Source organism: Talpa occidentalis, unplaced genomic scaffold (assembly GCF_014898055.3).
Source record: "Talpa occidentalis isolate TD23 unplaced genomic scaffold, MPIMG_talOcc4v2.1 talOcc4.10, whole genome shotgun sequence".
Classification (NCBI taxonomy): Eukaryota; Metazoa; Chordata; class Mammalia; order Eulipotyphla; family Talpidae; genus Talpa; species Talpa occidentalis.
In genome coordinates this window covers 27,882,986-27,906,613 of record NW_023600993.1, presented here as the reverse complement: position 1 = coordinate 27,906,613, position 23,628 = coordinate 27,882,986, and the positions used below count along the sequence as shown (strand labels likewise).

General features: G+C 52.2%; 1 protein-coding gene across 3 annotated transcripts in view; it reads left to right on the top strand.

Annotated features, from left to right (window-relative positions):
- SCN5A (sodium voltage-gated channel alpha subunit 5) overlaps nt 1–23,628 on the top strand; it is an 88,766-nt gene that overhangs the window by 27,229 nt on the left and 37,909 nt on the right. For all 3 annotated transcript variants that reach the window (XM_054693185.1, XM_037526635.2, XM_054693182.1), the window contains exons 6-14: nt 5,064–5,155; nt 8,296–8,526; nt 9,963–10,026; nt 11,174–11,315; nt 11,787–11,984; nt 12,830–13,009; nt 13,513–13,884; nt 18,877–19,009; nt 19,932–20,170. In XM_054693185.1, coding sequence (XP_054549160.1) covers nt 5,064–5,155; nt 8,296–8,526; nt 9,963–10,026; nt 11,174–11,315; nt 11,787–11,984; nt 12,830–13,009; nt 13,513–13,884; nt 18,877–19,009; nt 19,932–20,170 — 1,651 coding nt within the window. The remainder of the gene's footprint in view (nt 1–5,063; nt 5,156–8,295; nt 8,527–9,962; nt 10,027–11,173; nt 11,316–11,786; nt 11,985–12,829; nt 13,010–13,512; nt 13,885–18,876; nt 19,010–19,931; nt 20,171–23,628) is intronic.

Genomic DNA, 23,628 nt, shown 5'->3' with positions numbered 1-23,628 from the left:
AGGCTAGATTTGACTTGAGCAGCTGAGTGAGTGTTACTGCCTGTTAAAATGGAGAAAGGGGGAAGCTGGCTGAGAGAGGAAGAGGACCCCAAGTCCAGTGTGGACTATATTCAATTTGAAAGCACCCAGGGCGAGAGACTGAGCAAGCAACTGGATACCCCAGTCTGGAGCTCAGACAAGAGGCCCGAGGTAGAGATACAAATCTAGAAGCCACTAGGATACAGATGGCCTTTCAAGCCAGAAGACCGATGAGCTCATCTAGGAATGCGTGTCGCCAGAGAAGGGGAGGCGCCTGGGACCAAACTATGGGACACGCCAACATCTCGGGCTCAGAAGAAAAGGAGGATCAAGGGATGAAAACCAGAATGGCCCGAGGGAGGGTGCGGGAAACCGCGAGAGAGCAACATCCCCCCAAAGCCGGCTGAGGACTGTGATTCAACTTGAAAGACACTGCAAAGAATCAAGGAAATGAGAACCAAGAATGGGCTGACCGTTGCAGGCAACTGCGTGAAGACCATGGGGACTCTGACAAGACAGCTCCAGAGGAGGGGTGTGGGAGGTGGAGGAATCTGTTTTGTGGGGGTTGCTATAAAACAGGACAGAACATAGGGTGGTGCCTGAGGGGAGGCAGGGTCAAGGGAAGATGTTCAAGGAAGGGTGATACACTTCTGGGCCGATGGAAATGACCCAGTAGAGAGGGGGAGCCTGGTGAGGTGGGAGAGCGGGAGGCCCCCAGGAGAACCCTTGAGCTGGCCCAAGAGGCGGGAACCCAGCCCCAGGGGGTGGAGTGTTGGCCTTAAGATCAGGGAAGGCAGAATTTCAGGTGGCGATTGATAGATTCAATGATGAAAGAAGAAAGAATTTTCTGATTGCTTCTATTTCCCAGTGATAGGAGCTGGATCATCAGCTGAGAACACAGTGGGGAGACATGTCAGAAGTCTGAGGAGAGAGGGAGCGCGCTCCATGTCGGAGCTAGGAAATAGCACCGGCTGGAATATGGAGCCAGCAAGGCCTGGGCCCCAGGATGCCTGGCAGGAGGGTGGCAGGGATCCCCGGGCTCCTGAGGGCCTGGAGACACAGGGAGGCGGCTTCAGCAGGAGAGGCGCAGTGTCTGCCTGTCCCTTCCCTACCTTCCTATCCTGGAGCCTGAGCAGGTCCCTGCCGTGGCAACAAAACCCCCAGGTCCTGGGGAAAGGCGTGGCCCTGGGCCCCTTGACTGGTGACAGGAGCCAGACTTTGGCCTGACTTCAGCCCATGACTCTGGGATCCCCGTGGGATTCCATGGAGCAGGTGTGTCTGCCTCACCAAGGCCTGCCTGCCTCCCCTCTGTCCCAGACCAGGAATGACAAAGCAGAACAGGCCCAGAGGCCACCAGACTAGTTCCCCATGTCTGAGCAGCTCTCAGAAATGATGCCCCCAGGTCTGCATGGGCCCACTGACATGTCAGGTTTGTGCGCTGGGCCAGGGTAGCCCAGAAGCTTGGTGGGACAGTGACTCTGCCTTGTAAAAACAATGACTGCCTTGGTGATGCAGTGAAAAGCATTGTTATAACCAACATGGCTCAATAATATGGGGCTCCTAGGACTACCAAAGGGGTCTTGAGCTGCAGGAAAGTTCTGCTCCCTAACATCCCCTCCATTTTACAGATGGGAAAACTGAGGCTGAAAGAGCCTCCCACTTGGCCCAAATTAGGGAATGAATCAGCGTCAATGAATCAGACTACAACCAAGTCTCCTAACTCATAACCATGAGAAGCACCCCAAGTCTGATGTTTCTAGCCAGGTTTTGACCTGATCCCCCCCCACCCCCACTGATCCTGAAGTTGTGGGAGGGGCGAAGGGGGTGTTCAGAAGACAGCTAGAGCTCTTCCTCTGGCCCCCCTCCCAGCTGGGCATTACCTGCTAGTTAGCACAGCCTCCCACCTTCTGGGGTTGTTATGGAAACCAAATCTGGAGGGGAAGGAAGGGAGGGCAGAGAGGAGAGGGTGGCAGGCACCGCAGTAGCTAATGGCTCGGCTGTCCCCTCTGCCTAGCAGCCCCGGAGGAGGGTTGCACAGCAAGATGGGGTGGAGCAGGAAGAAGGCAGGGCCCTGCCCTTCCTCATGATCCCTCAGCCTCAGAAAGTCTCCCCCCTACCCTGGGGCTGATGTGACAGGGTGAATTCTCGCCCATCACCTCTACTCTTCCTGTGTCAGGGCCCAGGAGCCCCTCAGTTCCCCCCTCCCCACTGTGCGCCCCGCCCAGCAGCTTGCCCAGGGCAGAAAGAGTCAAATGGCTTGGAGGACAGGGAGGAGAGGTGAACCCGCCTGACAGGGCAGAGACCCCTCTCCAGCCCCGCCACTGCTGGGGGGGGGCCTTCCTTGGGTCTCTTCTGCTTTGCCACCTTCAGGGCCCCAAAAGAAACCCTGGTGAGGGTCTAGGGCCCCAACCAGGGAAGCAGCCAGGCACCCAGCTCTGGATTGTGTAAGGGACAGCAATCTTCATGTCACCCAATTCCGCACCCCACAGTCAAGGCTCTCCCATGTGTGTCCTGACTTCACAGACTCGAGACCACCAGCCCCACTCTTGTTCTCAGCTACTCAGCTGCTGGGCACACCTGCGGGGACACACATCTTGGCATTTTGGCTTCTCTGTGCTCAGTACTAGCTGCCAAGGAGGCAGATGAATGGAGGGCCAGCACCGTCGGAGCTGGGGGCACTGCAGGAGGGGGGCAGGGTCGGGGACAGGCAGAATCCAAGCTGGAGACAGGCAGGTCTTCTTCCTGGAGACACCAGGGGACACACAGGATCTAGACAGAACAGGGCAGGAAGCAAGGATAGTTGTTTCTCCTTCAGATTTGCAGTGCTCTGCTCACTCCCTGGAACCCAAGACAGCTTTGAAACCAGTGTGCTGGGCAAGGAAAGCTGTTGCCTTGGGCCTCCTCTGGAAGATGTGACCAGCACAAGACCAGCAGCAGGAAGGGGGAGCAGAACCACCAGCAGCCTGGAACCGTGGCCTCCGTGTGACAGCAACATTGGCAGGGTTCTGGGCTCCACCTAATAGTCCCGTGGCGGCACCGGGTCTGGACAAAGAGTCCAAGTCTGGGAGGAGAATGTGGGACAGAGGCCTGAGGGTCTGAGCCTTCACAGAGAACAGAATAGCCATCCAAAGTTGAAAGGAAGCTTTAACCGAATTAATAAGTGCATACGGGCCAGAACAAGGAAGGTGACTTCTCCCCACTGCAAGATGGGACGCCTCTTACTTAGGAAAGATTTACAAGCTGAAGTGAATGCGGGATAGAATAGAAAACAGCACAGAAAGGATCGTCTGGGGCCAGAAGGAAATCTCTGAGAATGTGACATTGACTTTGCGTCTCTGAAGGGATGTGGTAAGGAGGGAGAAGACATGATCCACAAGGCCCCAAGAAGTTGGAAGGTCCCGCTGAGTGGACAGAGGAAGCTGGTGTCCACCCAGTGTCAGAGCTGGACCCAGCTGACTCCAGAACACTGAGTCCCTGGCCACAGCCTGCCAAGTCCTTCCCTGTAGACACCCCAGTCTGAAGGCAGATTCAGACTCATGTGCACAGTGGAGGGGTCTGGAGGTCCAGACTGACCTGCACAGTGAGTCCAGCTGCACTGTCAACCCATCTCTAGCACTCACCCGGTGTCGCTGGACTGATGTCCTAGGTCTGACGTCACTTAGACACCAGGACAGACACACTTGGTTAAACATCAGACATCCTAAGGCCGCTGTCCTTTGTTAAACATCAGACACCTTCGGTTAAATGTCAGACACCCTGGACACAAAGCCTTTGGTTAAATATCACGAGTCACTTGCCACTGTCCCAATGGTCCTGGTCACACACTGTCCATCTACCTCTCAGACATCTTGGTCAGGTGGCTCATCCATGCATGTCCTCATGCTCTGCTTGGGCAGGTCCCTGCCCCTCAGAGACTGACCTCTTCCTGTTGTGCTCTGGAGGCCACCAGTCACGAGTTTCCAAGTTCTGGGGTCATTCAACCTGCTGAGCCCCACTCAGGCCCAGGCAGGACACCTCAAGGGCTGCCCACTTCCCATGGAGACCCACAGCCACCCTTGGACACTGAGAGTCCTGGAGTGAGATTGAAGCAGAGTCATGGGGTCAAGGCCAGCTTCTCCCTAGAACCCCTCATCCTGTTCTGTTCTTTTCTGTGGCCATTGCCTGTGTGTAGCAGAGTCCAATATTCTGACACCTTCCCTTCCCATCTTCCAAAGCATTGCCTAGGGAGCTCTGCTTCTCCCGTTGAGTGCCTTCATCTCAGGGCTTCAAGGACCCCTAAGCCACTCCTTGCAGTTGGAAAGAGCAAGCCGGCCACCCTGGGAGACCTAGCCATGCCTCTAAGGTGGCCTCAGCCAGAGCTTAGGGTCTCACGGTTAGAAGCAGCCAGACACCAGCTGATCACAGACCTCAGAAGACACAGCAAAACTAGGACCAGAAATCCACATGTTTCCTGTATCAGGTGGCCTGTGCCTCCTGGAAAAGCTTCTCTCTTCATGCTGCTGTGTCCCCAGCCTCAGACCCTGGCGCGAAGTTCCATGCCACAGCCCCCTGCAGCCTGGAGAAGGTGGCAGAGTAGTTGCCTCCCAGCACCGGTCACTCAACAGTACAGTCACTGGGAGAGCCGCCGTGGGGGCTTGCTGTGTGGACATCTGTTGCTGAGGCCCCCTTGTCAGAAGGGTTAGGATCAGGAAGAACACCTGGGAGAGACCCCGGGCCATCCACAGCCCTCCTGTTGGGGGTGGAGAGGGAGAGGACTGGTCGGGAGGGCCGGCTGCGGTGCTGCTTTGTAATTCCCAATAACTGTGGTTTGATTCTGCAGGTATGTATCAGAAAATATAAAACTAGGCAATTTGTCGGCTCTTCGAACTTTCAGAGTCCTGAGAGCTCTAAAAACTATTTCAGTTATCCCAGGTAAGATGCCCAGATTTGCCTCTCAGATCTCAGCTACAAGTGACTCTCTCTCTGTCTCCCCCCACCCTCCTCTGACCGTGTGTCTCCTACTGGCGTGTCGTCACTGTCTCGTGTGTGAATTTCCCTTGTTACAGATACACAACTGAATTTGTGGACCTGGGCAATGTCTCAGCTTTACGCACCTTCCGAGTCCTCCGGGCCCTGAAAACTATATCAGTCATTTCAGGTGAAAATCAGGTTAAACACCAAGGCTGGAGGGACACGCTTCGGCCTTTCCAGCCACCTGGGAGCCAAAGCGCCCTTGGGAAGGCCCCTGTGAATGTGCCTGTCACCAGAATACCTTTCCCAGAGTTTGGGTGTGGGGGGCGATGGGCAGCGGTGGTGGACACAGCTGTCCCCTCAAAGTCTCAGAATGGGCTTTGGGTCACCCCGCTGCCCTAGGAAAGCCCATTCTCCCAGACACCAGGGGGGCACAGAGCACCTCATGGCAGGCCCTGGGTGGAAGCCCAATTCTTCCCCAGACAGCGATTTCTTTCCCTGACTGAACTCAACTATTTGAATTACTAAACACTTGTATGGAATTTGCTTCAGCCGGAAGCATCATCCTCTGAAAAGGAAATCAAAAAAAAGAACATGTTTGAGGGAAACCACTTACGTATCTAGAACTAAAAAGGAAATCCTCAGGGCAGTTTTCATGGCTGAGTGCCAGTCCCTGCCCTGTGCCCCGTCTCTGATATCTGCACAGCCAGAGCCCCAGACCCACTTTGTGAAACGGAGTGTACTCTGTGGACAGGCGTCCTCAGGCCTTGGTGTCTAACAGCCCTCGCTGCATGGTGCGGTAGAGGTTTAGCAAACCGTGCATGGTAGCCTCAGGAAGAAATTCTCCTTGACAGATGTTGGCAATTGTACCCGGGAAATCTTCTAAGCCCAAACAGCCTCTCTAGAAGGCCTTTCTACCCTCTCCATCCAGGAAAGCTCTCCAAAGACTTCTGACGATTTCAGACCCAGAGGGCAGAGCCCAAAGACTCCTTCCAGAGCCTGTTTTGAATGCAGCCACACTCAGAACTGGAGTAGGCACTTCCTGTACAAGGGCAGCTGGGATCAGGTTGCAGGCTACCCATGTGGGGCAGTGTCAAAGCTGAGGGGAGAATTAGGTCAATCAGGTGATTGCATCCACTGCCGGAAAGCTAGTAGGTCCCTGGCCCTTGGCTTGCATTTGGCTGTTGCTATCCCCATAAGACAGGGGCCTTGCTATGAGCTTCCAGGAGTTCAGACTCCCCCTGGTGGGGTTAATTATCTTATAAGAGGAGCCCCCACTGATGCTGTGAGCCAGCAGTTCCTTTTGGAATCTGAACCTACCATGGGAAGTCCACAGGGGCCACCCTATGCACACTTGAGTAACCCCAACCCCTGCAAGAAGCCAGTGAGCAATCTGCCCCCAAGTCACTCCCCTGGAGTACCGCCCTCCCCACCAGAGTAAATAAGCACACTGACCAGATCAGTGAAAAAAAACCATGTTCTAGCCTGTTCTATAAGAAAGGCCGGCAAAGGAAAATATTTCTCAGTTCTGGAGAAGAGAAGAAAGATCACCAACCTCTGGATCCAACTCCTCTGGGTCTCCTCAAGCTGCCAGCAACCCAATGAGGCAACAGACAGCAGGCCCTGAAAGTGGCCATTAGGAAAAGGCCATAGTCAGCGTAATCGAAGGCTTCCTCGAAGAGGTGTCCCCTGAGCTGCGTCTTAAATAGCCTTGGCACTCTGCAGACCTCAGTCTCCTTTGTCATACCAAGGGAATGAGAGAGAAATGATTGGTTCCAAGAGCTCTTTGTCCAGTCTCTTAGAGCTTCAGTGGCAGAATTTCCCAGTTGACCTCCCCCTCGTTCATCCTTTCCTGGGTCTTTTCAGAAAGAATCCCATTACTTCCTTGCCATAAGTGGACTCTGTCATCAGTATGTGAAACCTTAAAAGAGTAAATCTGTGCTCACCAGCTGATATTTCCCCACAGACATGGCTATTGTCACAGACCAGGAAATGCGTTGCTGGCCTCAAACCCAATGCTTTAGGCCAAAGATACTGTAGAGTGACAATTAAAGCAGAGTCCAATTTGGGTATTTGAGCTGCTGCCCATGGCCTTGCTTTGTGTCCCCACCCCCTCATGGGAGGGCAGGGGCTCTGGGCGCAGTGAGCAGAACTAAAGTGTGCCCACCAAGGTAGTGTGGAACTCACTGGAGCTGATGCATTCGGACAACAAAGGACTTGCAAATCCCACCGCCAGCACGGCTCTGGGCCCACACCCCTGCAAGCTCCACCCACAGCCCAGGCAGTTGCCAACATCTGCCAGGACAATTTCCACAGAGAACGCTGACTGCCCCTGAGCCCTGGGCAGGCTGAAGCGTTAGTGGCACTGTGGGGACAGCTTCCCCACGCGTTTGCCCCTTGCTGCCTGCCTGTCTCTGGGTCAGGGGCACAGCAGCCTTGGGCACAGTAGCCACGGGTGCTCCTAACACATTAACCAGCTGGACTATGAATGGATGGAGCTTAATCTGAGATCTGGCCGCTTCAGTGGGGGGGTGGCGAGGGCGGGTGGGATGGGGGCAGGGCCCTGCTGCTGGCAGAGAAGCTCCCTTGCTCCCCACGCTCTGCTCAAACTTGTCGTAGGACAGTGGCTAAGTGTCAGACCAAATATGTCTACACGTGCTTTTCTGTCACTCGCTGTGTGGTGCTGGCTTCTGCAGGGAACTGGGTCGTGCAACTAACAGATCACGGCATCTCAGCTTTGGGGAATGGGATGGATGGGAATGGGTCCCAGGAGGATAAGGCAAAGGAGAAAATGCCATGTGGGTCATCCCATCCCCTCCTGACCTGAACCTTCCCAAAAGGTGGGAGCGTAGGACATGACCCCCCAATGGCTTTGCCACACCTCCCCCCTCAGCCCCCTACCACATGTACTGTGTCCCCCTACCAAGAGCATCTCCCCATCTTGGATCAAGCTGAGGCCCCTCTGATGCTCTGGACTGCAACTGACCTTCTGTGGGTGACATTTAACTGGGCAGGCCTTGCATACCTGAGACCAGCCAGCAGGGGACAGACTTTGGTTGGCATTTTCCACACCCATTTCCTGTATTTGGCTACTGAAGAACAGAGGATTAAGCCCCTCTGACAATACTCGAACCACATGGGACTTCTGTCCCCCAGGACAGAATCTCATCAGCTAGGGAATTTGGGTCTAAAAGCACAAGACAGGTCATCTTGTGGTTACCCATGAGACTCAGCACCCCCTCCTGCCCAAATCCCTGCCCAGTGGAGCGGGGAACACAGGACCTGTCTCGGATAGGGTGACCCCATGCTCCTTCTCACCTCCCCCAGGCCTGAAGACCATTGTGGGGGCCCTCATTCAGTCTGTGAAGAAGCTGGCCGACGTGATGGTCCTCACGGTCTTCTGCCTCAGCGTCTTCGCCCTCATCGGCCTGCAGCTCTTCATGGGCAACCTCAGGCACAAGTGCGTGCGCAACTTCACGATACTCAACGACACCAACGGCTCCGTGGAGGCTGACAGTGTGGTCTGGCCATCACTGGAAGACTACCTCAACAACTCAGGTACAGACTTACAATGTGGTCCAGGTACAAGTTTGTGCTCCCTCCATAGGTGAGGCGCCTCCCACACAGGCTTCGCCGAAGGGCTGGCGTCCCTCCACAGCATTCAAGCCCCACCTGAGCCTCTGGGGGCCCAGCTGTGTGCTCAGGGATCCCGGTCACCACCTTTGGGGCCGCCATGAGACAGGTCATATGATTAGCACACTTAGGACCTGTCCTCATGAGTTCTTGGACTTGAAGGGGTGATGACACTAGAAGAACAGGAAAGATGGAGTTAGTTGGAAAAGCAGACCGGAACAGCACTGCAATGTTTGGAGCTGGGACTTACCCAAGAGCGTCGGGTGTGGTGAGGCAGCGGGACTGCCTGCAGAGGGAGGCATGTTAGTTCGGGAAGAATGTGCCATGGAGCTGGGTAGTTTGTGAGGCTTAGAGTGGAAGCCACACCTGCTTGGCCTGGGATGTTTCAATTGACTTCAGTGTTCCTTGCCAGGAGAGGGTAAGAACAAACTTGTTGATTGTACAAAGACACATGAGTCCCTCTTTCACTGCCCATGGATTGTACTTCCATTCTCCAGGCTGATGACCAGTAGCTCTTTAACTAGTCCATTGACCTGGACCAAAAATAGATGCTAATGCAGGGCTAGATGCCAGGCCACAAGAGTCCTAAAGGCCAGTGTAAAGTTAGGGCCTCTATCACACACCAGCAATCCACTTAGGAAGTAGAAATCTAGAAATTTGAGGAAATCTGAAAATGAGGACATTTGCTAATGGTTTGATTGTGGCCAATAGCAGTGGTTTTAAAACATCAGTATGCACCAGAGTCCTCTGGAAGGCTCTGGAAAACACAGACTGATGGGCCCCACTTCAAGAGTTTCTGAGTCAGTAGATCTGGGGTGACGCTTAGAAAGTCTCGCCAGTTCCCAGTTGATACTTGATGCTGCTGGTCTGCCGTTGAGAAGTGCTGCTTCTGACCAAGACAGGTGGTGGTAACTGACAGGGACTGGCAGAAGGCCACTGAAAGAAGGGGACAGGATTGGGTGTCTCATCGAGTTGAGCCCCAACCCTATCTGAACAGACCAAAGTATGGCCATGGGGAGTGTGCCAGGCATCCATCCTACCGCCTTATCCACAGGAAGTGGGTCAGAGGTGGGGAGTCATCTGGCAAGGCTATATGATGGATGACTCGGCGCTAAGCTGGAATTCTTCCCAGACCCCTGTTTCCTAGTCCGGGGCCTCTCTTAACCCTGGTTGCCCTCCTGAGTGGTAGGAGCAGGATGCAGAAGTTCACTATGGGGACAGCTAAGGGCTTCCTGTGTCTTCCAAGAATGTGGGGGACACTAGCCCACTAGTGGACTTCCCCAAAGTTCTGTGTGTAAAGTGGCAACCCCAGGAGCCCCCAGGCCACACATGCCTCTCACCATCCAATGTTTCTCCCCCAGAAAATTACCTGATCAAGAATGGCACCACAGATGTCTTACTATGTGGAAACAGCTCCGATGCCGGGTATGTAGTGCCCACCCCCCACGGCCATCTCATCCCACCAGGGACTCTCCTGTACTTTCAGTTATACCCTTGACTCCAGGGACCATGAGTTCTCCTCCTGCCTCCCTTGCCCCTGGCAGCTTCCCTGCCCCACCCCCACCACAGGGGAGATACTGCTAAAGGTTGAAGAGAGGATTGATTCAGGTCTGCAGGTGGTGTGAGGCTGGGGGTAAGCCCAGGAAGTCCTATAGGCCTCCCTAACAGTAAAACTGAGGATACATCCCCTTCCAGCAGCCTAGAGTCTCCTCCAGAGCAAGGAGGGCCTGGACCTGCAGTCTGAATATGGTACCCAGAGATGCCCAGTAACCATGTACAGCTTCTGCACCCCAAGGTCTGAGTCAGTGACTGCCCGAGGTTCTTAGTGGGTGGGGCACACAGTCTCACCTGTGTACTCCGTGGAGTTACAGTCCCAAATCTCTGAGCACCAGAGCCACTCCTGTCACTAAAGAGATTGTCTAGAAGGTCTTATGATATTAACAAGGCACAAAGGCCTCTCGCTCTCACTCTCACTCTCTCACTGTCAATATTTTGTGCACACCATGAGTCTAGCAAGCACTTGCTCTTTGGAAGGGTGGCTGTCCCCTCCTGCTCAGTAAATGGCTCCGTCTCACTGTGCCTGAGTGCAGTCAGACAAATGGGCATGTTCTACAGACACAACTAGCCCCCGCCCACCCACCCCACAAGCATCCTCCAAGCCCCTTGGCTCAGCCTTCACCTTGAGCACCATCCTATTCAGCTCAGCCAAGCCTCACTGCCCTCCCTGCCTTCCTGCTCTAAGCTCGACTCCCCTTGGGAGAAGTAGGCAGAGGAAGAAAGTGAGCCAGGCCCTGGGTGCTTCCTCTGTGAAGGGAGAGGCAACTCAGACAGCAGCTGGGACGGTGTGTCATGTGGGCACGGGGAGCTGAATTCAGACCTTCAGAATACAGACGGGTGGAGAAAGGGGCGGAGGGTGTCCCAGGTGAAAGCCTTGGAGGTGGGAACCAGGAGTGTGGCGCTAGGTGTGTGGAGCTCAACGTGGTGAAGTCACAGGGCACACACTGGGCTGACCAGTGAGGGTCTCAGGAGCAGAGAACCCCACATAGGAAAAGATTTTCATGTCTGGCCTCAGGACATGTCCCGAGGGCTACCGATGCCTAAAGGCCGGCAAGAACCCTGACCATGGCTATACCAGCTTCGACTCCTTCGCCTGGGCCTTCCTCGCCCTCTTCCGCCTGATGACGCAGGACTGCTGGGAGCGCCTCTACCAGCAGGTGCGTGGGTGCCCTAGCCCGCAGTGGGGTACTGGGAAGGGGCTCAGGACCCCCTACACCAGGGCCCAGGTTGCAAAAACTAACCAGAAATGGCCCCAGCAGTTTTTCCGCTGGCAAGAGCTGAGGAGGAACAGGGAACTGGGGATAGACACCATAGCCTCTGTGGGTACTTGTGCTGGTAGCCAAGTACCCACCCCTTTATATAAAACACTGTGCTCTGTGAGCAGGACGCTTCTTGTCCCCCATGCTACAGAATAGTCCCCTCTCTGACGGCAGCTCGCCCCTGTGGACAGGGACATGCTGAGTCCCTCTCTTGGCAGGACACTTCTCTGTAGGGATATGCTTGCTCTACCCTCCCCAGGCTGTGGCTATGTGAATCCCTGGCACAGCCAGACTGGGCAACTGAAAATCCATGACCATGACCCAGAAGGGACCCCAGTGAAGATGACCTTTTCCCCCTTGTTCCCCCAGACTCTGAGGTCTGCAGGGAAGATCTACATGATTTTCTTCATGCTTGTCATCTTCCTGGGCTCCTTCTACCTGGTGAACCTGATCCTGGCTGTGGTTGCCATGGCCTATGAAGAACAAAACCAAGCCACCATTGCAGAGACTGAGGAGAAGGAGAAGCGCTTCCAAGAAGCCATGGAGATGCTCAAGAAAGAGCATGAGGTGGGTGAGCAGTGCAACCAAAGAGCCTCACCTGGCTGTGGGGGCTTATAAACATGGTGCCTGCTAGGTAAAGCTGTGCCTGTAAGCAGGGTGCATGCTGGGAAAAGCTGGTGCTTAGAAATGTGCTGCATGCTGGGTAAAGCTGGTGCTGGTTAGAGTATTCCCTGTGAATGTGGTGTCTGTTCAGTAAAAATTGATACCTGCTGAGTGAAGACAGTACCTGTTTGTAAGAGGCCTACTAGGTAAAGATCTTGCCTGTTGGGTAAAGGTGGTTCCTGCGTGTAGTACAATCACAGGCCAAATGTACCCTAGTCAAGGGATGCCTTCTGTCGGGGTAGTGAGGAAGGTCTGAGGTGAGAGGCCTGAGCCGGCTCAATAGGTAAGCTCTGCCCTGCTGCCCACAGTTCCACAGCTGGGCGCTGGAGGCTAACTACAGAGCAAGCCCACGAGAAGCCAGACTGTGGACATCCACTTTCTTCGCAGTGCCTGTGCCACCTCCCCCAGGGCCCATTTTTGTCACCTGAACCTTCAAGAAGATTCCTTGCCCCCTAGTTCTGTCACTTCCTCTGTTCATCCACCATCACAGTTAACCTCCCACCTGTCCCCCACACTCCACTCTTCCAAGAGCTGCCAACTCAGCCCCCACTCTCTTCCTCCCTGGATCTTAGTCTTTCTCAGAACATCTGGGTCTGTCTGAACTCATCTCTCCGTGATGCCCTTGTCTGGGGGTAAGCATGCAAGTCTGTTTACTGATGGAGAAAATCGAGACACAGTTGCCAGGCCTGCCTTAGCCTGAGACTGGCCACTCTCAATGACCAAGACATCTCTCTCCCATCCTTTTCCAGGCTCTCACCATCAGGGGTGTGGACACTGTGTCACGCAGCTCCTTGGAGATGTCCCCTTTGGCCCCAGTAATCACCCACGAAAGAAGAAGCAAAAGGAGAAAACGAATGTCTTCAGGGACAGAAGAGTGTGGGGATGAGAGGTTCCCCAAGTCCGACTCAGAGGATGGCCCCCGGGCAATGGTAATCCCCAGCTCTGAGGCCAGCGTGTGGGTACAGTCACAGTCCGCAGCTGCTCCCCAAGGAGAGCATTCTTCATCCCCCTCCCAGTTTTTCCTCTTCCCCCATGGCCGTTCTTGGAGTGGAGGATCCCTGGGCCGAGGAATGGAGAGTTATGATATCCCATCCTCAGCTAAGTCCCAGCATCAGGGCTGGGCCTGGGGACAGCCTGTGGGCTTGCTGGGATGAGCGAGGGCCATGGCTGACAGCCTCCAGACCAGGACTGTCTGCTCCCAGCCTTCCTGTGTCCTTCCCCCACTCAGAGGCTTCAAGTGAGGGCAATCCCAGAGGATACAGGGTGGCTTCTTGCCCTGCACCTCTCCCCTCACTACCGAGGCTCAGCCCGCCCAGTTCTGGCCGAGGCCCGCACCACTCTGAGAAGCTGAGCTGGGGCCAGTGCCACGGGAGGTAGGCTGGGAGCTCATGAAGAACCGGCTTGGTCATGTCCGTTCTCCACGTGCCCACAGAATCATCTTGGCCTCACCCACGGCCTCAGCAGAACCTCAATGAAGCCACGCTCCAGCCGCGGGAGCATTTTCACATTTCGCCGACGAGACCTAGGTTCCGAGACGGATTTTGCTGATGATGAAAATAGCACGGCGGGGGACAGCGAGAGCCACCGCACATCACTGCTGGTGCCCTGGCCCCTGCGCCGGCCCAGTGCCCAAGGACAGCTCAGCCCCGGGACCTCGGCTCCTGGCCATGCCCTCAATGGCAAAAGGAACAGCACCGTGGACTGCAACGGGGTGGTCTCCTTGTTGGGGACGGGCGACCCTGAGGCCACCTCCCTAGGGAGCCGCCTCCTCCGCCCGATGATGCTGGAGCGCCCCCCAGACACGGTGAGCCAGCCCCTCCATGTAGCAACAGGGAAGATCTGGTCAAACTGGTCCCCAGTGCCAGGTCCTGAATTCATTGAGCACCTATTGTGTGCTGGGCTCTGGGGGTGAATAAGCCTAAAAGCTCTGCTGTCAGAGAACTTCTAGCTAAAAAAATTTTAAAAATTTTAAAAAGAGAGAACTTCTAGCAATGGGGCAAACATTGAAAAATCAAAGAAAGAAGAAAAATAGGCACATGTGTGCATATGGTATGGAATGGTGATAAGCAGGGGAGATGGTTAAGTGTACAGCACCTAGTAAGGCCTGGGCACAGCGATGCCAGGTGGCACAGGACCAGTGCCCTGGAGGCCCTGTGGGTACCAGGGGTTAGCCCTGTTGAGTTGCTTGATCCTGAGCAATTCAGAGGGTCCTGGGAGAAGGACTGAGGTGGGGTGGTAAGGGGACACTTAACAATGTTCTCAGCAACAATTACTCACCAAGTTTGAAATATTTCAGGATTTTACAAGCTGGTAATTCAGTATTCGGCCAAGTCCTAAGTGCCAGGGGAAGACAAAAGCCAAAAAGGGGGAGAAGGAACCCCTACTCCTTAGGAGGCATCTGAACAAAGACTAGAAGGAAGCAAGGGTAGGGACCAGGCTGCTTTCTGAAACTGAGGGGGAATAGAGACAAAGACTTAGCACCTAGATTCTGGACACCAAGTGGGTTTGAATTCCAGTTGCTAGCTCACCAGCACATAACTGTGAGCAAGTTACTTTGTTTTCTGTGCCTCAGGCTGTCATCTGTACAAGGATTGTTGGGAGGATTAGTGTGCCAACACAGGTAAAGCAATCAAGACATGAGTATGTTGATGTGGCAGTAACAGCCTAAGCACATACCACCATTATATTACCTGGACAAGCATGTTCAAAGGCCCTGAGGCAGAAGTGTATCTCGCCTATTAGAGGAAATGCCATGTGGTCAGTGTGGCCAGAACACAGGGCAAGGGGCAGATGAGTTGGAATGATTGTGGAAAGGTAGTAGGGTGACATATGAAAGGGCAGTCAGAGCTCTGGGCTCATCGTGACAGACGTCGAGTGCCCCATTGGGCATCCGGTATCCTTGCTGACCCCTACTTCCCAATGCAGTGTCCTGAGCTGCTCACCCAGGAAAAGGGTGATCATGTGGCTCAGACGTCAAGGCCTACAAGGAGTCAGGGGAAGACATTTTGAGGTAGATGAAGTGGAGGCTGGTCAGCAAATGGCCTGTTTTTCTCCTCGGACATTTATTCTAGCTGTGGGACTTTGTGCCTCAATTTCCACATCTGTAAAGTGGAAATAAAGTTAACATCCCGTCAGCAGGTTGTGATGACTAAAAGAACTGGTGCTGAGACCAGTACTTTCCTCGTGTTCGGGTAATCATTATTATGTATTACGGTTACTGGTGCACAGGAGTCAAAACTGCTTGGCACACTGGGGGTGCCCGGGGCCCTCGTGTTCCTCTGGAGCAGATAGGGCCCTGGAGACCCAGCGGGGACAAGGCATAGCTTCTGGGCAGGTCTGGGGGGCCCCGGGCATCACTTGGAGGTGGATGTCTGGCCTCCCAGGAGCACTGAATGGACACTTCCGGAGCCCCCTACAGGGCCAGCCCTGGAGCGCTGGCCTTGTGGAATCAGGTCAGCAGCCCAGAATGCTAATCAAATTTCCTAATCTCATTGGGGAGAAAATCATCTCATTGTGCTGCACATGTCGGGAGGAATCCAAGTTCAAACACCTCATTACTGGGAACTCTGACTTCACCCACTCTCACCGCTGTGGGGCCCATTTGTAACTTTAAAGGGATTAATAGGCCAAGGGGATCATTTGCAGAGTTAAAGGAATTAGCTGACCAAGATGGAGACATTTGAAAAGTTAAAGAGATTAGCAGGCCGTCGGCCCCTGGGAATGCCATCCCTGCTTCCTCTCGCTCCCCAGGGAGATGTTTCTGCCCTGTCCAGTCTGGAAACAGCACAGTGTCAGGCACATAGTGGCGCTTAATCAGCAGGCAGGGGACGGGACTGGCGCAATACGCAGCTTGTGTTTAATTTATCCAGATGGAAGAGCCTATTTCCTTTGTCCGCGGCCTGTATGAGGCGCTGGTCCCAGATGAGGTTGGAGGCAAAGCGCATAGACATTCTTCTCCCCCATAGCCTAAGTTTTCATCCTCATGTCCCCTGGTCTTATAGCAAGTTAGGGGCAGAGCTAGTTCTCTAACACAAACTCCCTGATTCTCACCAATATTTATCTAGTGCCAGCCCACTGTGTTGGGTACATGGCAGTATTTGAGGCTCCAGGGTGACAGCAGTGATAAAAACACACAAGAGCTCTGTCCTCGTGGCATTTACAGCCAGGAAGATGGACCGTGACCTGACCAATATCCTGGGTGATAGAGAGGTGCTGGGGAAGGCAGCTCTTCAGTGGAATACTTGGGATATTGTTCTTGAGGAGGTGATGTTAAAATCAACAGGCAAGTTATTTTAGGGAGCCAACCATGAAGATGTGAAAGAACGGAGTTTTAGAGGAAACAGCATGTGCGAAGAGGAATAGGCTTGACATGTTCAAGAGAAGAGAAGGCTGAGCCAGGCGGGTATTGTGCAAACAGGAAGCTCTATCAAAGGAGTTTGATAACTTAAGGCGTGAAATACGCAGGGCCTTGTAGGCAACTGAAAAGTTACTCCGAGTAAGAGGGGGAGCAGTAGAGCAGGAGGAATTGATCAGAGAATTTTCATGATCTCATTTTCTTCTTAAGGGAGTCCCTTCCGGCTGTGTAGAGAGCAGAGGGAAGAGAAGAGGCCAGTTACGATGCTGTCACAGCCATTCTAGGGACGAGATGTTGATGACTTGCTCTGGGATCATGTATCAGTTGGCTGGTGCCACAATGATGCCGTGCAACAAACTACCCCAAAAGTCAATGGCGAGCAGCCAGCCTTTCTTCTCACACTCCCTCTGCAGGTTGCCTGTGGTTTGGCTGTTTGGGTCAGACTTGTCCGGGCCGCTCTGCTTCAAGCTGCATGTGGGCTCAGCTCCAGGCTGTGTCTTTGTTCTGAGCCCCAGGGCCAAGGGTGGCAGCGAGCTGGGGAAGTTCTTTCCCTGGAGGACGACTGGAGCACAAGAACAAGGCCAACAGTACAAACACATCTCCGTTCACATCGCGTCTGCTAGCGTTCCATTGAGCAAAGCAAGTGTGTCATCAGCGGGACAGGGAAATTCTTTTTAGATTTATTTATTTACGCATACAAGAACTGGGGTATAAGCCAGAGGTGTGGGGGGTGAGAGGATCTAGCAGAGACGGAGCAGAAAACAGAACAGGCAGACTGACTGAAATACACTGCTGAGGGGAGCAGCGGGGAGACAGGAGAGGTCTGCTGCGTCATGTGGGTCAGCTCCCTGGCCAGGGATCAAACTTGTGCTGCAGTGGCTGCGGATAGCTTCATAGTGCTGTGTCTTAAGCCCTTGTGGCACCAGGGAGGCCCCAGGACAGGGAAATTCACTTCACCCCTGTGGCAGGGGAAAGAGTAAATATTTGCTAAATGATAGCAACCCAAATGCACAGATGGTAAAGGAGAGAAGTTGGAAGTATTTAAGACATACTTGTGAGTTAAGCCGGCAGGTTTGTCACTGTTATTACTACCGTTACACCGGCCACCTCAGCCCTCACAGCTGCCTCTGCTTGAATTCTTCCATGCCTGGGAGCTCACTACCTCCCTAGGCAACATATCAGGGCAGTCCAACCAATTGAGAAGGTTGACCTTAACTTGAACTCAGATAGATTTGGTATCCACCCCAGGCCCTGGCTCTGCCACCCTGCAAAGCCTCAGTCCCTCTGCCCTCTGCCCTACGGAGACCATGGAGCGTTGCTGTTGTATGCTGAGCAGCCTGGTGTCTTCAGCAGCCCCAGCTCAGGCTCCTGGGCGGTGCTCATGTGGGCCATGCTGATAAGAAACCTTCGTGGTTCCTCCTTGGTTCTTAAGGGGGGGTGAGGGACTCAGGTAAGCCTCGAGAATGCCCTCTGCCACCTTCCTTCATCAGAACTTGTCACATCTCCATTTGCAGGCCTGGTTCTTCTACCTACAAACATGGTGCTAACCCATTGGAAGCAAATCCAGCAGTGCAGCAGTACCTAAAGTGAAAGGGGAACTTCTCTTTCACTGCAAATCCAGCAGTGCAGCAGCACCTAAAATGAAAATGGAACTTCCACAATTCCATCACCCAGATATATCCCCTGTAACAATTCAGCATGTATCTTCTAGATGTTATTTTTCATCAAACTGGTTGTCTTGCAGGTGTTCCCATGAGAACACACGTGGCACAACCTCATTCTCTTTAGTGTTCCTATCAGAGTCCAGAATCAGGTTCTGTTCACAATTGATTTTGATATTCTTCCTATTGATTAGTTGTTTGGGGGTTTTTTTTGGTATCAGCATATTGCATGCTTGTTTTTGGTGCATGTGCATAATTATTTGTGAAGTTAGATTATTAGTTGAGGCATTGCAGAGCCAATTTTAAAGTTTTCTTGATAGATGTAACCAAACTCCTATCAACTATGTCTAAGCATTGTCCTTTATGCTTCTATTAATGTCACCTTAGAATGTGGTAGATGTTTTTCAATTTCTTTATGCTCTCGACTCCAGGCACTTGTGGTCAGTTGAGACTCCCCCAGATCACTTTTGCAGGCACTAAGGTTATGACAGCAGTGGGTTAACAGACCTTAGTACATGTAGCTTCCTGTCCACATTCAAGAATCACCACGGATTGGAAGTAGAGAGGAAGACGAGAACGAGGAAGACGATTGGTGTGAGGAGTGGGGGAGTTTTTTAGTGGGGAGGTTGGGAGCAGAGAAGTCCCAGTGCCCATCAAGGCCCCCACCCTTCCCCCCTGCGAGGTCCCCAACCTGATCTGTGCCAGCTGTCCCAGTTCCAGCTGCTGCTTCAGGTCCAGGACTCCACCGCCAGGCTGACGCGTTCCTCTTGCTTGCACCCAGACCACACCGTCAGAGGAGCCAGGCAGGCCCCAGATGCTGACCCCTCAGGCCCCAGGCGTGGATGGCTTCGAGGAGCCAGGGGAGCGGCAGCGGGCCCTCAGCGCCGTCAGCGTCCTCACCAGCGCGCTGGAAGGTCAGCACCGTGGAATCGTCCAAACACTCCCCTCTTCTGGTCTAAACACCCTCACTGTGATCCTGCCCCGAGCCAGGCAGCCCCCATCTGCTTGGACTGCCTTGGACATTCCCACAGCTGAGCCAAACTGTTCAGTCTGTATCCTCTCCTCTATGTCCTTTTATCCGTTTCCGCTCATTCTTTCCTGGACATCCTCAGGAGCCAGGCCTGTGTTTCTCCCGAACAGTCCCACAGCTGTCCTGCCTGTCTGCAAGTGCTTAGCTGTCTTATCCTGTCCTCTCCCCAGCATTGTTTTGTTCTCCTGGGATCATCCTGTCCTAATCCTGCCTATTCTGGCGGATTCACAGCCATTCCCACGTCCGTCTCACACTGTTCCAGCATCCTACAATCTGTCCCAGTCAATTCCTCTTTAGGCAACCCCCACATTCATTCCAGTCTGAGCTTTGCACACCCCCATCTTATTCCCCCTGTTCCACATCTATTAACCTCTTTTCCAGCATGCCCCCATCTCTCCTAACCCATCCCAGATGTCCACATCTATCCTGTTCTGTCCTGGGTTTCCTTATACCAGAACCTGCCTGCACCAGATGTTGTCCCATCCTTTTCAACCTGTCCTTTCCTGAGTATCCCCATGTCCATGTGGGGCTATTGTCTCAAGAGATTAGGACATCTGGCCTAGTTTATCCTGTCCCAGCTTTTCCCACATCCATGCTGATCTCCTGCCCCCGTGGTCTTCTTCTCCCATACTTCCAAGTTAAGGAGCCCTATAAGAATACAGTAGGACACCCCTTCCCCTAATCTTCCCTGCCCCTCCCTCTCAGGTAGCAGCCTGTCAGGTAAGGCAGCCATCTTTTCTGGAACACCACAAGTTCTATATAAGTCAGTCAACTAAAACAAACTAGCTCACTGACTGTCCCCTCAGAGCTGGAGGAGTCTCATCGCAAGTGTCCACCATGTTGGAACCGCTTCGCCCAGCGCTACCTGATCTGGGAGTGCTGCCCACTGTGGATGTCTATCAAGCAGAGAGTGAAATTCATGGTCATGGACCCATTCGCTGACCTCACCATCACCATGTGCATCGTGCTCAACACGCTCTTCATGGCCCTGGAGCACTACAACATGACGGCTGAGTTTGAGGAGATGCTTCAGGTCGGAAACCTGGTAAGAGGCACCAGCAGCTGACTTTCAAATGGGCATCCTGGTAGAAAGGGCTCTCAACCAGCTGTTACAGCCTTCATGGGGAAGGGAGGAGGGACCCAGAGCTCAAAAGGCTCTTCTGAAGTGAGAGTCATTGTGGAAGGTTTCTCAGAGGCAGGAGTCTCAGGATTGACTTTTAAGGAGCTGAGAGATGTCATCGGGAATAAGAGGTTGACCCAGACCTAGAAAACCAAAATGAGTTGGGATGAACCTGAAATATGTGGGGACATGAGATTTTGGAATCAGTAGATGGAGGAGGGAAGCGTGTGCAGAAAGAGGCAGTTCTGTCCTAGACAGAGCGTGTAGAGACGCGTGTCACTGTTTGCTGAATGGGGGAAAGGATAGGTGGATGGTTGGATGGAGGGAATGGAGGATGAATGGATGATCAGAAGGAAGATAAATGGAAAGATGGGTGGGGGAGTGGCTAGGTAGATGGGCGGGTGGGTAGGTGGATGGGTGGATGGATGGAGGGAGGGAGGGATAGAGGGATGGATGGAGGGATGGATGGATGGATGGATGGATGGATGGCGTAAGTAAATTGGGCAGAGCCAGATTTGAATTCTGACTCATCTCCTACTAACTGTGTGACCTCAAATAAATTACTTAGTCTCAGTAATTGGCACAATGAGTATTTGTTGAATTTAATAAATGTAAAATTAGTATGACAATATCAGCCTCGTAGGAAACTAATGAGGCTGGAATAAGATAATGTGGGTAATGTGCTTGGCTCAGAGTTTGATAAACAAGCGTTCAAAATAAATGATAGCCGTGGTTGTTACTGTTGTTGTTATTAAAGAGATAGGCCCTGGAAGCCAGAATGTCTAGGTTCTAACTCTGATTTTTTTTCCCTTGCGGTCAAATCAAGCCCTACTTCTTTACTATAAAAAATGGAAAGCTGAGGCGCAAAAGGTGACAGAGGTGGGCATGTAGCTACTGTATCCTGACTCTTAGGGACAGGCCTGTATCGGTTCTGTTCAGGTAAACACAGAGTCAGCCCTTCTCCAGGTGACCCCAGGGCAAGGCTGGCAGACAGCCCATGGCCTCCAAAAGGAGCTCCTGAGTTTGTGTGGAGGGAGGAGGTCATCTGGCCCAAGCTTTCTCTTACTGCAGATTTAGCCCTTTCTTGGTCTCAGCTGCATAGGCAGGCAGGTCTCCCACACTGTGGGATGTGAAGATTCTTTTCCCATATTACTTTCCATATCTAGAACTCCAGATAGTTCTTTATAGGATCTATTCAAATTTTCTCACAAATATAAGTCCTTTTTGCTGTAATTCTTCTTTTCTTTCTGTCTTCTTCTATATGCAAACAGAAGGGAAAGCTATAATTCTGTCTGTAGGAGTCTCATGGTACAGTTTGTGCCTGCCTGTGTTGGGTGATCTTCAGATGGTGGTTCTGCAGGCTTTCAGTTGGGTGTGCTTCTATTATAGTGTGACCATTAGGCTGGACTGAGCAGCAAGTGCAGGCGATGAAGAGCCCTGGGGGCTTTCGTGCATCATTAAGTTGTGATTAATTGCAGCTGCGTTGAACCTGTGGTTGCGTTATTAATAATAGGCCATGCAGTTGGATTATAGCTATTTGTTCTGTTTGGATAGCTTTATTGCTAGTATGCAAGGTTTTGATTGCCTTGCAATTAATGGATTCTAGATGTCTTTAGTGACAAAAGACAAATTCCATAAAAGATCCAGAGATTTAACCAACTTTTATTCCATCATATAAACAAAGGTGATTGGCCCATGCTGTTCCTGGCAGTAGTGTGGATAAGAAAGCTGGAAAAGTCTCCAACTAGGAAAACAATTGAAAATACAGCAAAACATTGTTTGAAATGCATAGCAAAGTTCAGTAGAAGAAACAAAATCCCCAAGTGCCAAAAACAAAGAGAGACTTTTAAGTCTTGGCAGTAGGGGCCTCCTTGTTTGTAGGGGTTAAGTCTCAGTGCTATCAAGCTATCACTGCTACAGCCTAAGTTCAATCCCCCGAGAGGGAGCTAACACTTATATGGTGCAGCAGACCTCTCCTGTCTCGCCCGCTGCTCCCTTCAGCAGTGTGTTTCAGTAGATGCACCTGTGTTGCTCCCCACTCTGTCTCTAGAATCCTCTCACCCCTACACACCCACACCTCTGGCCTACACCCCAGTTCTTCTGTGCATAAATAAGTAAAAAATTTTTTAATCATGGCAGGAAACACATAGGGTGGTTCTGCAGTGGCCCTGGAGGGAAAGGGAGGCTGCTGACTTGGATAATATGAGGGGCTTGGCTTTTAGTGAACACGGAGAAGCAATGTATGTCTTTGGGACAGAGTGAGTACAGCTTGAAACTCAGTAACCCTTTACTGTGACCCTCCATTCAGCAAAATGTAACAGGAAAAGCCCACACACTGATGCTGGAATATGATAAGGAGGAAGCTCGGTGGTCCCAGCCAGGACTAGAAATGGAGGGTAATGTAACCTCTGGAAGCTTATAACTATGAATTTGGCCTCAACAGATTTGCAGTTCAAATTTGAACCTGAATATTCCTAGAAAGTCTGCCTTGAAAATTAACACATAAGATGATTCTGGGATGACATTGGGGGGCCTCCTGAAAGAAGCAAACATAAAACTTCTCTGAAAGAACACACTTAACTCAGGCCAAGCTGGATTCCCCAAATTACAAAGAATACAGGGAAATAGTTCACAATAAGCAAGAGCCAGCACATGCACGAGCATAGGCACATACACACACAAACACACACACACAGAGACTTAATCCTCTTAAGAATGTCATATAACTGAACTGTTGGATAAAGATGATACCAGTAAATTTTGAACAGACTAAGTGAAAATTTTCTTAGAAAAATATGAATTACTAAAAAGAGATTTAAGATCAGAAAGAGAAAAAAATAAACCAAACCAAACCCAGCAGTGTGTAATTAAGAAAAATCAAACAAATTAAAAAAAACAACTCCTCATGATCAGGTTGGGTTTATTCCTACCTTTCCCTAGACAGAGAAAAATTATTTAATAAAATGAAATTCTTCACTGTAGGAACTCTTAGCAAACTAGAAAAATCTGCAATAAGTATCACACGTAACCTTGAAGCATTAGTGGCCTCCCTATGAAAGTCAGGAACGAACGCTGACGATGATGCAAAGGTGTGGCAATGATGCAAGCATCACAGCGGATGCTTGTGGAAGCCCCCATTTCTGTCAGTATATAACCAGTACACGGAATGCTGATAATATTTCCCCCATTTTACTGATAAGGGAAGTGAGGCACAGAGTGGTCAAATAATTAAGCCAAGGTCACACAGCCAGTAAGTGGTGGAGCCGGGACTCAAACCCCAGCAGTTTGCTTTAGAGCCCATGTGCTGGCCCACAACTGCACTGCATTGCAGCATGCTCAGCTTTGTCCCCTTCTCCCTGCTTTCAGACTGAAGGATTCTGGAG